This window comes from Poeciliopsis prolifica, unplaced genomic scaffold (genome assembly GCF_027474105.1).
Source record: "Poeciliopsis prolifica strain line A6 unplaced genomic scaffold, Auburn_PproV2 SCAFFOLD015, whole genome shotgun sequence".
Lineage (NCBI taxonomy): Eukaryota > Metazoa > Chordata > Actinopteri > Cyprinodontiformes > Poeciliidae > Poeciliopsis > Poeciliopsis prolifica.
The window spans coordinates 7,247,403-7,263,762 of record NW_026562390.1 but is presented as its reverse complement, the minus strand read 5'-3'; the positions used below and the strand labels follow the sequence as shown (position 1 = coordinate 7,263,762).

The window sequence follows — 16,360 nt, the reverse complement described above, 5'->3', positions numbered from 1 at the left end:
GCTTTGATCTCGGGATTATTTGTTTTGTCGGTGTTAAAGCTTCTTGAGCGGATACAAAACGTAACAAAATCCTCGTTATGCAACATCCCCGCATGTTTGGATCTGCGAGAAGAGCTTAGGGTGCTGGTTTGAGGTTTTTGAGAAATTTTGTTTCATGTTTTGGGAAGGATAAATGCTGTATGTGATGGAGATGCTGGGTCTGTTTTCCAATCTGTCCAGTCTGATACAAACCCCGTTTGGTGGTAAGCTTGTGTGTCTCCTATCTGAAGCTCTCCACGTGCCTGGCTGGTGCTGCTTTACCATATGCCAGCATATAAAGTATGATTCATTGCTTTTGTTTTCTTTTTGCATCTCAGAAAGGGTTTGTGTGTGTGTGTGTGTGTGTGTGTATGCATTTGTGTATTTAGATGGGGGTGGGTAGTACCATCCTGATTGGCTGAAGTATTTTCTCTGGCAACGAGCAAACGTGATCCCGCCTGCAGAGGCACTGCAGTGAGTGCTGCAGTGAGAAAAAGAGAGAGGCAGGCAGGAGGGGGCAGGCAGGCAGGCAGAATAAACTACATGAATAAGGACTGAGCCAGAAGCACAGAGGAGACAGAGCGCTATGTGTGTGTCTGTGTGTGTGTGCGCATGTATGCATTTGTGAGAACACTGCGCATGTGTGACTGAGCGGACTGTGCAGGAGAAAGAGCAGTAATGAACGGCAGCTGAGGGATGACAGCAGGGGAGAGAGAGAAGGAGAAGACAGAGGCTCACCTGAAGACGAGAAGAAGGAGGCAGTGATAAGAAAGGAGGACATAGTGGGGCGACAATTGAGAGTTAGAAGAAGCTTGGGTCCTAGCTCAAAATAAGATAAATGATGTGTGATTAGAAGCAGACAAACTGGGATGGAGAAAAGGACACGGGAAGAGAGATTTCAGCGCCAACTCCAAGGAAAAAGACTGGAAGAGTGAAGAACGAGACCAAAGAGCCGATGATGCTGAGCTTGATGAAAGCAGACTGATGTGTCCACCTTGCAACAGCTTCCTCCATCTTAACATTTCCTCCATGTTGTTGGTGCTCTGAGAACAGAGACGGACAGGAGAGTGGAAGAAAGCATCCTCACCCAGGCAACAAAGAAGGCAAAGCAGTTTGTCATCCAACACAAACAGCTTGTTGAGGCAGCAAACAACTGGACTATGACAACCACATAAAGCGGACAGGTGAGAATGAGGCAAAGCTTTACATCTCTTTCAATGTGAAGATGAGTACAAACATGGGAAAGAAGGAGGCTTTCTGTGTTCTGTTTTGGTTTGTCATTGCCATGTTTTGTTCAGATGTTTCATCATGTCGATCTGGGACGAAGGCATTATGCTCACGCTGATGTAAAAGTGAAGACAAACCATTCACGCCCACCAAGCCACAGCTTCTTGTCGGCAGAGATGAAAAACCTATCAGACGGAAACGATGACTTGAGATGGCTCATGTGTGAGTGTGGTTGTAGATAGTGGCAAGAGAGTTTCCTATGGGTTTCTGTGACATTTGCCAGATGTCTGCCCAGGCAGATAGAAAGGCTGAGGGGGAAGCAATGGTCTTTTCTGTATTTTTCAGCAGCCACATCTCGATAATGGCCAAGCATCGGCGCTGCAGTGAGAGCGTCCTGTGCACCACGCTGTGATTGCATAACTGCTGCTTCATCTAAACTGCACCCCTCCCATTTGTGCAAAGCCGTGTGCGACAGCAGCTGCTTCGTTGCATGAAGACTCGAGCAGTTTGCCTCTGCAAAGTCTCACAAATGCCGTCCACTTTAAAATTGTGTCGAGACATCCTTAATTATTTCCCCTCATCGATCAAGCCGCAGCCGTTATTGAAAAGCCTGGGCACTTTGCCTCATAAATCTTCAATGAGCTCTGTGTCAGGAAGAGGGATGCGTTGTTCATGCTTTTATTTTTTTTTTAGCAGCATGTGCAGCTCTGCCATGTCGGTGTGGGAGCAACACAGGCGAGAACAAAGAGCAATTGGCTGTAATGAATTGGAAGCAAAATGGCCGATGTCTGCTGCCATGAATGACAGCAGACTGTTATTCAAATCAACACCTCTGCAAGATAAAAACATAAACATTGGACGCCATTATACAGTGGAAGTATGAAAAATCGCCAAGAGGGCAAAGGGTGATACACCTTTAGCATAACGTCAGTCCTGCTCATCATCGGAATTTAATAATATCCAGTGATGGGAAAACATGAAGTAAATCATGAGATTTATCCTGCTCAGGTCATTACATGTTACATAATGCCGACACGCAGCATTATAGCTCACATAGGTCAGGGAAGAGATTTGTTGACATTTTTTTCTTCCCCAGAAAATTGTTTGAGAACAAATTCAAATGTCCTCATAGCTAAGATACATGGCATACTGCAGGCATCTTGCATCAGGGGCATGAATACCCATATCCTCTGCTCCGTCCAGGATGACACTGTGATAAAAAAACAAACAAAAAAAACAACACAGTTTTCTGTGGATAATTGATTGATAGGGAGACGACATACTCATGCGCACTCCTATCGATGACTCATTCAGAACATGGTGCCCTGACACAGGCTCCCATCCACACAGGTGGGCTCCGTCTTGTGTGATAGAGCTGACTGGGGCAGAGCTATGGATGTGAATGAATGTGTGTGAAAGTCTCGAGGGAACGTGTGTGGTGTTTTCTTTATCAAAAAGAATGCTGCTTGGCGTTTCTTTCCCCCTGCTCCCTCGCATGCTGGCGCATTTAAAAATATTCATTTTTTATTGTCTCCCATCAGTTTGCTATCAGATTGTGTGTCTCTAGAGGAATGTAAAAGGGTGGTGCTCTGTACATGATGGAGTTGTCTGAGGGTAAGAATGTTCTAGGGCGGATGTGTGTGTGCATGTGTGAATGCAACTCTGTGTGTCTTTAATTGTATAAGGAATCTGCAGCTGAGACTGACTCCTCCGACATCCATGTGGTCAGTTCCTCCTCCTTCTTGTCGAGGTCAAATGCCTGAAGTGATTTCATTAGTAATAATTCCTCTTGCTGGAAGATGACCTACGATGGTGTGGACCCAGTAAAACGCTGTGGAGAGCTGCGGCCATTTACAGGATGTACAGAGATGAGCTCTTTATATAATCCTTCATCGACTAGGAGGAAGCAGCACTGAAGCTGACCCATCAGAAAGCCTAATCCTAACCCTAACCCCCCACCATGACCAAATTATTGGGAAATTTTAGCTGCTTTGCTTCTCTCAGACTCAATGGGTTCCCAAGCTGTCTGCTGGCTTTATTAACAAAATATTAGGCATAATTACAAACAATTTATTTTAACAAACTGTTTGTATTCATCTATTTAACATGTAGACATGCAACCATTTGATCCCATCTGACCTCAATAATAATAATAGTAACAAAACACAAAAATCTGATATTCTTCCAGTCACTGATTGCTTCATACAACAAACAATACTCTTCAGTGTTGGCGCAGTTACGTAAGAAAACTCAAAGATAGCTAATTGCAGAATCAGTGAGGTCTTTTGAAATCAAATCAGGAGACACAGAAACGTAAGAAGCTAATTAAGAGAAGATATTCTTTTCAGATTTGGAGATATTACTAAGTGAGTAAGTAAACTTGTTTTTCTACACAACTCCTGTCATAGGACAAAAACCTCAAAGTGGTTCAAAATGAAAACAAATAACAAATGATGAGAAATCAAAATAAAGAATAGCTTTGACGTTACACAGCAAAGAAATATTTAAAAGTCAGAATAAATGAGTTTTCAAGTGGTTTGTAAAAGTCTCAACTGAATTAAGATGTTGCAAAGATGAAGGCAAACCAATCTACAATCCAAGGACCACAACTCTGAAAGATTTATCACCTCTGATCTTAAGATGTCTCTGAGGAACCAACAACAATTCTTCAGACTTGAAGATCTCAGACTGTAAGAAGAGATTGTAAGATAAAACTAAGCCTTCAACAGACAACAGGAAGGCTACATCAAATGCAAAAAATGTGTTTTATAACTTAGAATTTTGAGGTTTTAATTCCTGATGAGAAACATACTAGATTTGGAAGTTTTTTTTATACTTCAGAGTTTTGAAAGAAAAATGGGGAAGACTGCTGTTTTAGTAATGCTATTGATTCTAATTGCTAATGTGAAATGGTGAAAGTTAAAATGTCACTTTCATGGTCATGCTGTCTTTGTTCTAAAGTAATCATTGTATTGCTGTTCCTATATTTTTTAATTCTATTTTTAAAAAAGAGAAGTTCAAATCAAGCTAAAATCAGTCACATATAATAAAAATGGGAGCTCAGAAAAATGGACAAAATTAGCCACAAAGTTTTAATTTCTGCAACTCAATTGAAATAAATCCAAATTCTTAATTTAGTTCAGAGTTCTGGTAATTTTTCAGTTTTACAAATTCTTTAATACTCATCAATAACATCAAAACCCATGTTTCAAATCCCTCTGAAGGTACGACAGAGAGTAAAACCTTTGCTATTATGGGGTGCGGCCTCTGAAAACTGAATTTGTCGCCTGAGCATCCTGCGGGAATATTTGAGTATTAACTTTTGGGTTTGCAGAACAATGTGAGGGGCCTGCAACTCTCACTTGTATTTGTAAATATGATCCTGAGTTTTTCTTGCCTTGTGGGCGAATCTGTTTTCTCCATCCTGAAGGTGGGAGTTGTGTGTCAAATTAACACCCACATGACAAATGACCTCAAATTTAATCCAGCATCTAGTTTTAGTACAGATTTTAGATTCAAGTCAAATGGAAATTCAGACATAAAGAGGAGCTATAGCCACACTTAAGTTTGTATAAAGCCATACTGATCAATAAATCTAATCAAAGCTTTAAATTTGAAGAGTTTTCTGCCTCAAATGGAATCAAACCTCAAAGCAATTTACCAGTCTTTCTTGTCAAAATGTTTTAAATGTTAACAGCTAATAACAACATTAGCATTCAGTGCCAATATTGTTATTGGCATGCATAACAACATTATGTATTCAATTCATGAATTGGCCAGTTTTTCATTGATCAACTCCAGTCAGTAGGACAAAAACTGAAACAATTTGATAAAAAAGAACCGATCAATGAATCTCTCGTAGACATCACGTTTTATTCATGATTAAAAAAGATAACTTCACTTGTACTGTATCACTTTATCTTCATCCTAAACACATACAAGATGGTAAAGCCACAGAAAAGTCATGTTACATGCTTAGATATTCTGCTCAGCCTCATAAAATGTGCATGAAAGCTTCCTCTGTGTGCCCTGCACACGGTGTGCACCAGAGGATGAGAGGGAAACAGGCTATTTTGGGGAAGCGTTCCAGCACTGGACTGCTGCTTGGTTGCATTTTGTGAGCGACAATGATTGGTGAAATTCCGAGTGGAGCTTGCAAACAGCAGTTTATGCCTGAGTGAACAAATATGTCAACAGACTAATGAAGAAATGAGGGGGAAAGGAGAAGCTGTCAAATGTGGCTTACTTCATCACAAAGCACTTCTGTCTGTTGAGAAAGGGGGACATCTTTCTCGCTCAGTGTGACTTTTCAGCAAAGGTTGGGGGCAGGAAACCACAGAGAAGTGTGCAGCTAAACAAACCATAAATAGACGGCAGGACCTGCGCTGGTTTTCATCTCTACTGTCTTTTTTGTCTCTCTTCGTCACTATGTAGGTTACCTCCTCTGCTCACTGCGTGTCTCTTTTTTTGCATAATGAATCATCGCTGTCGACAGCTGAGCATAGAATGGGAATCGTGTCATTCGCTATCCGGCAGTCATTGTTTTGGTCAAGTCAAAAATGTTCATCTGAACGTTCGTTATTTTTTCACTTGCCCACTCAGAGTATGACACAAACACTCCGCACAGATTGTGACCTCTTCCCACGCATGTCACAAGCAAAACCAGAGCAGTTTGTATGAGATGGCTGGATGTTGACAACAAACAGGAAGAAATGCAAGTGTAGGACCACAACTATGTCACAATTACCAGCCCTTTCAACACAGTGTGGAAAAATACATCAACTGCATCTTCACAGACCTTACTTATTAGAATAGTAAGATAAAAAGTAAACGTCTGGGTTCATAACCATGTTTAATTCCTGAATTTTCTCAGTAGAGAAAAGCAAGAGCAATAAATGGACGTTTGAATTACACTTCTAAATACAAAATAATAAAAAAAAAATGTAAATAAAATGTCTTTCTTTGTGGTCAAAGAAAGAGAAACAAAAAGGTAAAAGGAGGCGATGTTTCTTCTCAACATTCTCAAGTTGCTGTTCCATGTACTAATTCATCACAAACAGATGAAATGGAGCATGTATTAAAAACACATCTTTTTCTAGCCCTGGATGCTACATTTTGAACTGACAAACAACAGGACTGCTGATTTTTCAAATGACTATACCATAATATATTAATCTACCAATTTGTTCTCAACACCCTCCAAAAAGGAAACATTTAGTTTTTTGGGGTTTTTTATTTCAAGTTAATGACTCATTCAATAAAATATACATGTGTTTTTTATTATGGGTTTCTAAAGGAACAAAAAATTAATAGACCAAAATGTTTTCAAGAGAAATAAAATCTCTGAAATCCGATTTATTTAAAAGTGTATTATACACATAAAAAACTAAAACTGAGAAATATTGTGTATATGTAGCTGAAGTATAAAAAGATGTTGTTTTCTGGTTAATTTGTGGGGTTGTATGCTGAGGTAGCCAGGCATTCGTCAGTTCTGTAACGGACATATGACAAACTTTGTCTGTGTTGTGCAAGAAACCTCTTGCAACCAGAAGATGAAGCGCTGCTTTATAATTTATCCTATAGAGTCAAATTAAATAGTAAAATTATCTCATCTCAGAGCTTGCTGTGCCTTGATACACATGCTTACAATAGTCACTGGACATTTCGTCATAGGAAAATGTCTTTTGTTTTCATTCTACTTGTTTCCGTTTTGTTGACAGAAGAAGGAAATACACAAAGCAATTACCCTTTAACACTACTTCAGATCAACCCTGGCCAGTTTGTGATTATAATCTTCAGACTTGGCAGCAAATTAATGTCACGTGCCGTGTCAATAGATCGGCATGCTCCCTAGGACTGCCTCCCAGAGTGTAGCTCCATGGTTATTATCTCTCATATTTAAAGAGGCAAACCTGAGCAGAGGCCAAGATGGAACAGGAAATGGGACAAAAGCTTTTCCCCTAATTAATTAAATGTTGCTGGATACCTACAGTATGAGGCAATAAAACAAAGAAGTTCAGTCAATCAGGAAATTCAATGTATTTACAGTTGCTTGTATAGCAGTCACATTTTCATGTTTTCATGAGCAAAACCAACAACAAAGTAACCCATAATTTTCAAGTGGAAGGAAGATTTAAAAAAGATGTCCAGTGATGTCCACTCCTCCAGATATAGGCAGGGGTCTGATTTAGTTCTTATTGAAAGAGTCTGTATTTTTTCAAACAAAACTTTCCAGTTTTGAGTCTTAATTGCAAATTATTCATCTTGAATGTGCCTGAAAAGTTGTCAGGTCTGGAGTATCTTTTGTGGAGTGTGGAATAGTGTTGTCTCACTGTTGTTTTGTGGCTTCTGGAATAACTTAGGCCAACGATACTTCGAAATCTATAAACCATGGAGTTATCAAGTAAAGAATAGAGAATCCCAAGCTTAATACAAATTATTAAAAATTAAATATTTTGATCTTTAGAGCCTTTATTTTTATCTTATTTTACTTTTTTTATTTTTTGACAAAAAATAATTGAAAGCACTCATGTGTTTTTGTGGCTGAACAGGAGAAGACGAAATTGAATTGCAGTTTTTTTTTAGTTAGGGACGCTATTTACCCTATTTTAACTACTAAATATGGTACAATGTGGATATGTCAAAAAGCAGGTGTGAGTTGTAAAATCAAAAACAAACCATATTAAGTTACTACAAACCATTTCAAAATTGTCACAATTTTTATTGATCATGACGGTTTCATCTTCCAAAAATTTAAATTTCAAAGAAAGAAGGAAAAATTTGTAAAATCAAACACTTTTCTATAATTTTGGTGCTTTGTGGAGTTAAAACTTGGAACATTTTATGTGGTTTCTGAAAGTTATTGATTGAACTAAATTTTATGTAGAGGAATCAAAGGAAAGAGAGCCGGACTTTTTTGATTTTATTCATGTAATAAATTACATTTATTATTTTTCCCTCCTCTTTACAATTACGAACTAATTTATTGGTCATGCAAAATACAGTAATTTTTGGAATTGCAACATAATATCTTTCAAAAAGGTTTAAAACACTTTGTCAATATGTTGTTTTTTAAAAAAAACTAGAACTAACACTTTTTCACTTTTCACTTTTTACAGATAAAGGGACCAAAGGAATCTGTCACACTGAAAAAGGAAACAACACACCATAGAGGAATCTGTAAAACTGCTATTTTCCCTTCTCCATTGTTATGATGACTGTCTGAGAGTTCAAATACAAAGACGTTTGTCAATCCCACCTCTGAAAAATTCAAAGAGCCATTCCAACACATCTCTGGAGCATTATACAACACTTCCAAAAAAGACCTCCTCCCTACTGCTCTCAAGAAACTAAGAAAAGGGGTAAAACAAGGCATTCTGATCCAACTGGACCAACAGCAGAGAGACAGACAGACAGGCATTCTTTCTTTTTGTTTTTTGTTTTTTATATTTCTTAAGCACTCAAGTCAACATCTGACATAGCCAAAAACACAAAGTTCAAAAGTTGTTTAAGTGAGGAAAAATGGGTTTCCTTTTGCAAGTCACAGGATAAAATGCCAGGAAATACTTTTGGACCTTTATGAACTGCTTGTAGTCAACATACTGAGTGAATTTAAAAATTCTTAACCTGTGTTGTGTATGTATGTGTATTGACCATCTTGGTGCAGTAACTGAAAACATATCTTAGTGCTGAAGTATTTACAACTCCTGTGTACTTTGTAGATATCAGAGAGAACACAGGAACACCAACCTATGTACTGTTAAATCACAAAAATCTGACTGCATATAGTCAATATTTATCAAGTTCTGTGAACTAGACTGTTAAATAATACACAATAATTTATATTGTAATAGGTTTGCTGTTGCAGAATTTGAGGTACATGTAGTGTTGGCTGAGTTCTTTCATTCATTGACACTCAGACTGACAGAAGCACCTTGAAGGGGAAATCTTTGAAGGGAACATGGAGGCATCCATCCGTCCCCATGTCCCGTCTACTGGCTGACTTCAAAGGAGGATATTAATCTTCTTCCCCTTGTACAAGAGCAAGGAGTGTCCAGCGCTGATTAGAGCTACAGCCCATCTATCTCAGAACTCCAAAGCCTTGCGAATGTCCTGCCTCAGGCGTCAGCCGCTGGCCATCCCCATGGACACGGTCAAGATCATCCAATCAGAGAAGTTTCCCAGAGAGTGCCCTGTTCCAGTCACCCAACCTCGGTATGCCCCTGCTCCGAGAGTGGCGTGGGATGGTGGTGGTGAGGGTGAAATTATTGTCAACCAGGCCTGCAGTGACCTGACACTGGACATAGCACCATCTCCCAGGCCAATGGTGTCCCCTCCGGCCCCACTGATGCGCAGGGAACATAGCTTCCTGGCGCAGCGCAAAACCAGTGCCAATGAAATCTGCTACCACCAGTTCCACTACAAGATGGAAGACGTCATAGTCAACCAGTACGTGCTCCGTTCCTCCTCCACTTCTTCCTCCACTTCCTCGTCCTCATCTTCAGGCCCCGTCATGCCGTGTGAGCCCCTGGAATGCCCCACCTGTGGTCACACATACAACTTTGCGGGGAAGCGTCCGCGGATCCTCTCCTGCCTGCATTCGGTGTGTGAGGAGTGCCTGCAAATCCTCTACGAATCATGTCCCAAGTACAAGTTCATCTCCTGCCCCACATGTCGACGCGAAACGGTGCTGTTCACTGACTATGGCCTCGCTGCTCTGGCCATCAACACCAGCATTCTGAGCCGCTTGCCCTCCGACCCCAATGGGCCCGTGCAGTGGGGCGGGGAGGCCGACCGCAGCTGCTACCAGACTGTGCGTCAATACTGCCAGTCAGCCTGCACCTGCCAGATTGCCAACCCGTTGTCCTCCTGTGGCATCATGTAGACAAGAGGGAGGAGGTGAGGACACTGCAGATAAGACTTGATGCTGCTCCCCACCAACACCACTCTTTTCATCTATAAGCTAAACCCTTTCTGCCAAGCCCCTCTCTCTCACATGTACAGTAAATAAATCCCTTCATAGATGTTATCGCTCTATATTTACTAATACAGATGAATACTGTGTGGGACTTATGGATGCTGGTGATCCAGTACGAAGTAAATAAATGTATTTTATGTATGGACTGGAAAAATATTCACTGTCTCTCATTTGGTTGGATGTGTTTGTCATGACATCTCTTTACATGGGAATGCCAGGGGAGGTATGTCCCCCCAACCTAGGAGAATAAAAATTAAATAAATGACAAAAATATCTGCGAGTGGCCTTTTTTTTCAGTGCTCTGAAATATATTAATTGCAGAAAGCTGTAGAACAAAACTATCAAATACTTCTAATAATGCACTTGTGGGCATTTAAAGGAAATGTAAGTTCATAAAGAGCCACTTAAATATGTTACTATAGTCTGTGTAACCTGAGATCTTTGTTTTATAGTTACTTTTACTGAAACGTGAGCTCTTGGATGGAAACCCTACCGTGCTGCACCACCTGCAACATTTTCCAACTCCTCCAAAAGGGACTTTTGAGGCTTCCTTGTCAGGTGTCTGAATAATTGCATTTAATTCCAGAATTGGTGTTATATGAGCTCAATCTACATTTTCCTGAATTATTTTTAATCAAAGTCCAATGGGAAGTATGACTTATTTGGACAACAAATGGGTTTGGGTGATTTTATGACACTGAATTTAACTAATTCAAGTCCATGAATTATTTGGGTGCTTGTCATTTTTCTCCTACCACAGCTTTCATTGTTTTGTACTTAATTTCTTTGCGCACAAAAAATAGTTGTCTCCCACAGGAGGTTTTGTGCCAATCCTTTAACCTTCTTTGACCTCGGAGGCATTTTATTATATAATAAGATGGCAATGTACATTCATTCATTGTCAGTTCCTGCTAATATTTACAGGCAACTAAAGATAGGCGGTTCTCTGTGCCATACCCAGCGAGATGGTGAACACCCTGAACAAGTCATCAGTCATTCACAGGACAACACAGAGACAGACAAAACAAACAACAATGCATGCACACCCTCATACCTACTGACAGATTAGAGGAACCGTTTAACCTAACAAACATAACCTGTTTTTGGACTCTGGGAGGAACCAGGAGTACCCAGATAGAATCCATGCTTGAACAGGGAAACATGCAGACTCTGTATAGCAAAACCCCAGACTAAGATTGAACCCAGGGCATTTTTGCTACTAGGTAATGCTGCCATGTTTTTAATATCTCATGTTTCACAAGATAATACCTGTTTCTAATATTGAACGTTAAGGAAACTGTATAATACATGTTTAACGACAAGGATATACATAAGGAAACCTTCCTGGATGTCATTTTTAAGCATATTCTCTTTGGTTTCTTCTCAGTACAAAGGCTGTAAATAAATAATGAAAGTACATATTCTGACATTTCCTACTAACTACCATTTTGTGGTGCTCTCACAACCCCATCTTGATTTCTGAATTTTTTTTTATCTCACTGCAAAAAACAACTAATCAAAGTTATTTTCCCTCCTATTTAATACTAATATATATGTGGTTAAGCAATCTTAACACTTTATGTTGTGGGAAAAGATATTTTTATTTCACAGAATAAACAGTAGTGTTAATGAACATTATTCTATAAATCCCACAGCTGTAAATGTACAAAAATAACTGCACAACAGTTATTTACAGTTTTTATATTTTGAAAATAACAATTTAAAAGGTAATGCATTCAACGTGATCTATGAGCAAACAAAAATGCCTAATATACAAAACACATTATTTTGCTGAATAATGAAAGATTAGGAAGTCATTTACAGAGCACCTCGATGCTGAGGCTGTTTTCTCTGCAAGAAAAACAAAATATCAGCTAATGGAAACTGACACTGTTAATTCAATCAGGCGACACTTTCCTTGTCCTCCTGAACAGTTGGCTCAGCCGTCGGCGGGTTGTGATTTTCTCTGAAGACTGCGACTGTGTGCTTCACAGATAAAACATTCATTAGTTTGACAGCATGCACTGGAAATACCAAGCCAAAGAAAAAAATAAAAACTTGAGATGAAAATATAAATAAGCTAAAGCTCTCAGCAGAACTTCTGTTTCAACATCTGCATCACAATGGATGTATTTCTTCACAGTATTTCATGAATAATCTCGATTTAAAAGTTTAATGTCTCACCTCCTACTGTCTGATACAGCAGACGCCACTCTTCTCAAAGACCCAAGTTTTAGCCTCTGGATTATATTTTTCTTGCTTGATTCTTCTTTTACGGATTCCTGTAAAGGTACCAAAAGCTTGAGTTACAGCACAGCAGAAAATTGAAATACAGTGCAAGAAGTAGAGTCCACCTGCACTGTCTTCAGTAGCTGCTTATGCAAACATCTCACCATCGGCAAAACGTCTTCCTCCTCTATCTCTCGTAGATCACTCGTACTCTGTCGCTTCACTCTGGAGCTTAAGTTAAACTTTTCTGCACCAAGCACAAACCCTGACTTAACCAGCAGTTCATTTCCAGACAAGAACAACTACGATATTACCACTGAAGCAAAAGATGCCTTACTTAAATGCATCTTGGAAAAAGTTGAGTCCGAGGCTGATCTCTGTCGGAAATGGTGAGGTTTTTGCTGCTGAGGTTCACTGGGAATTTCCTGCGCATTTTCAAGCCTGGGGTGGTCCGCCTGAGCATCTGCTGCATCATGCTGAAAAACAAGAACAGCTTTAAGAAAGTAAGGTTGTAGTTTGCTATGTTAAATATAGAACTGAATCAATGCATATTATGAAATAAAGACTATCATATGAATTCCTTGGAAGTCTCACCTTTTGCTCTTTGTGTTTCTGGGGAGTATCTGTCTGTGGCTGCATCGCTTGGTTTTGCATTTGATGTTTGGCATACAGCTCCATCTTTTGGCAGACCCATTCCAAGTAGCACAGACCAGGACTGAGTTCCTTTCCCTCAACAACAGAGCTCTGCATAAATAAATCCATGGGGGAAAAAACATAGAAAGATAACTATAAATCTCGTGAAAGCTGACTGTATACATCTACCGTCAGTATTCATATTGATGCCAGTTTCAAAATGGGTGAAAAATACCTTTAGAAAATTAGATGATTTATGTTGTAAATCATTTTTATGTTTTCTAACCAGTTATAGAATAAACATCAAAATCTGATGGCTCTGTTATCTATGCTAAAACCGTTTGGCCATTACACTTAGCACTAATTCAAATACTTAAGTCTAAGAACGCTTTCAGTAGAAAAGGTAAAGAACAAGCAGTGAGCAAAACTGACAAAACAACATACCAATGAACAAGAATTTGGAGGAACATAATTTAATTCTGTTGTTGCTTCCGTCTTTCTATGTAGAAAGACAGAAGCTAAGACGGAAAATTTTGCTCTGTATTTTTCTTTCCAATTGAAAGCAATGCTGGCATAGACACTTAGAGTCAAACTGTGCTATTTAGAGAACAATTGTATTATTTACTTTTTTTTTCTCTTTAATGGTTCCTTGACCAAGTCGTTCTGTGTTATTATTTTTGTTTGCTTACTGTCTTTAATGCCCACAGATTTCACCTCAAGAGAAGAGATTGAACCAAGTTTTGATCAAATACTTGCAGCAATGCCTGGGTTTTGTTCGATAGCTAACGTCTTACCAATTGGCATTAAATGATTAAGTGAATCTGACAGTACTGTAATAGAAATCATTGTGAAAGGAACAGCATCTAATTGGAGCCTGAAACTACTGACACAAAATTAATCTGCAGGATTTCAAGTGGCTTTATATTTATAAACCACTTTGGTTCTACTGAACAGTCATATTGCTATTATAGTTACAAGTCTCATTCACAGAACCATTCACACAAATAACCATACATTCATACACCAGTACAAAAACAGATATCAGGGAGGAATCTGGAATAAGGTCTATAATTTCCCTTCTGTAAGATTCTTCAAAACAAGTCACTGTTGCTGACGACTAATTAATTGGATATTAACTGGATCGATTTGTCTAGAAAGTGAGTTGGCACTATCTCCTAAATTAAATTAAAATGAATTAGACAACATCTAATAGACCGAAATAAACTTCCCAGTTTGTAGTTTGTTTGTATTTACTTCTGTTTTCACTGTCAGGACAGGTTTTATTTGCTTGTATAATGTGCAAAGGACCATTTCACATAACCGGTCAATGTAGACATTCATGTTGGTTCCCAGAGTTGAATCATGAGTTAGGGTGTCAGCAACAGGTTTTCACAGTTAGGTCGGTTATCGGTTCACACTATCTGATTGCGTTCCTTAAAAAACTTCAAACATGTTTGTTTTAGTGTGAATGAGATCGAGTTATACAGTTACAAAGTTTCTGGGTTTACCGCCATCGGCTAACATAACTTCAACAGAAGAGCATAAAAGACAGAACTACACTCTGCAATCTTCCTGCTTTTCATGCTGAGCAATTATTTTAGCCAGGCAGCAACAACAGAAGGGAAACCTCTGCAAGCGCACACCCTACGACTGAAATATTAACATATAAATAAATAAAAAAACTTATTCCCATAGTTTCAGCACAACTTCCTGATGTTACCAATTTTAACTCAGCTCTGAATCAAATTCCAAATCACAGTTGATTTTCTCTGGCTGCTGGTTCAGACATGCCCGACAAACTCTTCAGCTTCCTTCGCCTTGTTTTCATTACGCGCACGTCTGCTCCCACCTAGTTAGACTGGTTTCGCATCCATTCCACCGTCACGGACTATGACAGGTCGTGAACATAAAAGAGGTCCTGCATTGGTAATAACATGCTTGCCTTAAGTTTGGGAGCGACTTTGTGAATAGGTGTTGCAATCGTTTCAACTGAAGACTTTCCCGTAACATTGTCAAACTTGAGCAATGCAAGACGGTACATGAGGCTGATTCACACTGATGAGTGTGTAATCCCAAAACTACACCACAAACAAATTTAAGAGGTTGTGTTTAACTGTGACACAGTCTGCCCAGCATTAAAACTAAACTCCAAGGGATTACAACAGTTTGAATCATGAGTTTGAAAGAATCGTACCTGTGAGATCTGCTTGTCAGAGCCTACTAAAAATGGTTTTCTCTCCATTTCTGACATTTGCCCGTTGGGGACAAGTGGGTCGAACCTCCTCCTCAAATTAAAACTCGCTGACCTTATACACCTTTTTAACTCAGATGTGTGTTGTCTGGGTAGGGAAGACGCTTTAGGCTGTTGGCTAAGCACCTCATAGACTTGCTTCCACCTCTTGGAGTCAGTCCTTTGTAGTTCTGGTTCTCCTTTCAGATTCAAGGTTGTGGGGGCCTCTTCTGCTCTGCTGAGACGGAGGTTTGGAGAGGAAGACGACGAGGAAGACAAAGTAGACAAGAAAACAGGTGGCTGAGGCGTTGAAGCAGGAGCGAAATTGTCACTTTGTCGGAGGAATGAATCCATTTCAGTGTTGTCTGTTGACACAGAACCAGCTGTGGCAGGATTTGGTGTTTCACAGGTGGCTGACTCCACTCCAGAGTCAACAGATTCTGAGCGAGGGTTTACCACGATGTTGGAGACAGGTGCATGAGGCCCATCAGTATTATCCCGTCTCCACTGGGACTCCGGACGAGTTCTCTCCTCATATACGTAAGCCTCCATAAGGTTACTAAAGCTCGTGTATAAATTCATCTCTGAAAAGGTTCCAGCTTTGTCCCTCAAGTCGTTCCTTAAAGCAAATGGAAAGTGAGCAAGGCTCACAGTGAGGAAATCTGAAGAGGTAAGGCGGTAATGTAGGGTTAAAAAAATTCCCTATGACCTACCTCTGTTGTTTCACCACGCCTCTTAACATCACTACATGTAGATACCTGCTACGACCCGTCACTAGAAATAAGGAAGGAAATTCAGCTGTATCTATAATTGAAGACTAATTTATCCCTTCAACTGTAAGAATGCAACATGAACAAGCCTCAGCCCGTTTACAGGGTTCTGGGAAGTTTTTGTATTCATGGAAGCCTGTAAGAAGGAATGCTAACATCAAACAGAAACCAGATTGTGGAGATCTGTCACTTATCTGTACCTCAAAAGCTAGACAGCATTACAGAATCCTGAATACTTTTCTCTGGGCAGCACATCGTTGTCGCATGCAAGGGAAA

General features: G+C 39.6%; 2 protein-coding genes across 4 annotated transcripts; one reads left to right on the top strand and one right to left on the bottom strand.

Moving 5' to 3' along the window:
* Positions 1-506: 506 nt before the first annotated feature.
* Positions 507-10,497, top strand: rnf208 (ring finger protein 208). The gene is made up of 2 exons (XM_055040537.1): positions 507-1,202; positions 8,364-10,497. Exon 2 carries the CDS (start codon positions 9,353-9,355, stop codon positions 10,127-10,129), a length of 777 nt encoding a protein of 258 aa, XP_054896512.1. The 5' UTR covers positions 507-1,202; positions 8,364-9,352; the 3' UTR covers positions 10,130-10,497.
* Positions 10,498-11,814: 1,317 nt separating this feature from the next.
* Positions 11,815-16,071, bottom strand: si:dkey-106l3.7 (uncharacterized). 3 transcript variants are annotated; one of them, XM_055040765.1, is made up of 7 exons: positions 16,028-16,071; positions 15,279-15,933; positions 13,046-13,195; positions 12,789-12,927; positions 12,577-12,698; positions 12,407-12,504; positions 11,815-12,208 (listed from the first exon to the last, which is right to left on the bottom strand). In XM_055040765.1, the coding sequence occupies exons 1-7, from the start codon at positions 16,054-16,056 to the stop codon at positions 12,121-12,123; spliced, it is 1,281 nt and encodes a 426-aa protein (XP_054896740.1). In that variant the 5' UTR covers positions 16,057-16,071; the 3' UTR covers positions 11,815-12,120. The 3 variants fall into 3 exon arrangements, with proteins under 3 accessions (XP_054896740.1, XP_054896741.1, XP_054896742.1); XM_055040766.1 differs by having other exon boundaries at positions 12,616-12,698; XM_055040767.1 differs by having other exon boundaries at positions 15,462-15,933.
* Between the last annotated feature and the right edge of the window lie 289 nt (positions 16,072-16,360).

Excerpts from the sequence above, each read along its gene's own strand:
- rnf208 (XM_055040537.1), top strand. The coding sequence starts at position 9,353 with ATGTCCTGCCTCAGGCGTCAGCCGCTGGCCATCCCCATGGACACGGTC.
- si:dkey-106l3.7 (XM_055040765.1), bottom strand. The coding sequence starts at position 16,056 with ATGTTAAGAGGCGTGGTGAAACAACAGAG. Across the intron at positions 13,196-15,278 it reads CTGACAAGCAGATCTCACAG|AGCTCTGTTGTTGAGGGAAA; the intron begins GTACGATTCTTT and ends TTATTTATGCAG. Across the intron at positions 12,699-12,788 it reads TTTTTCCAAGATGCATTTAA|AAAAGTTTAACTTAAGCTCC; the intron begins GTAAGGCATCTT and ends TGCTTGGTGCAG.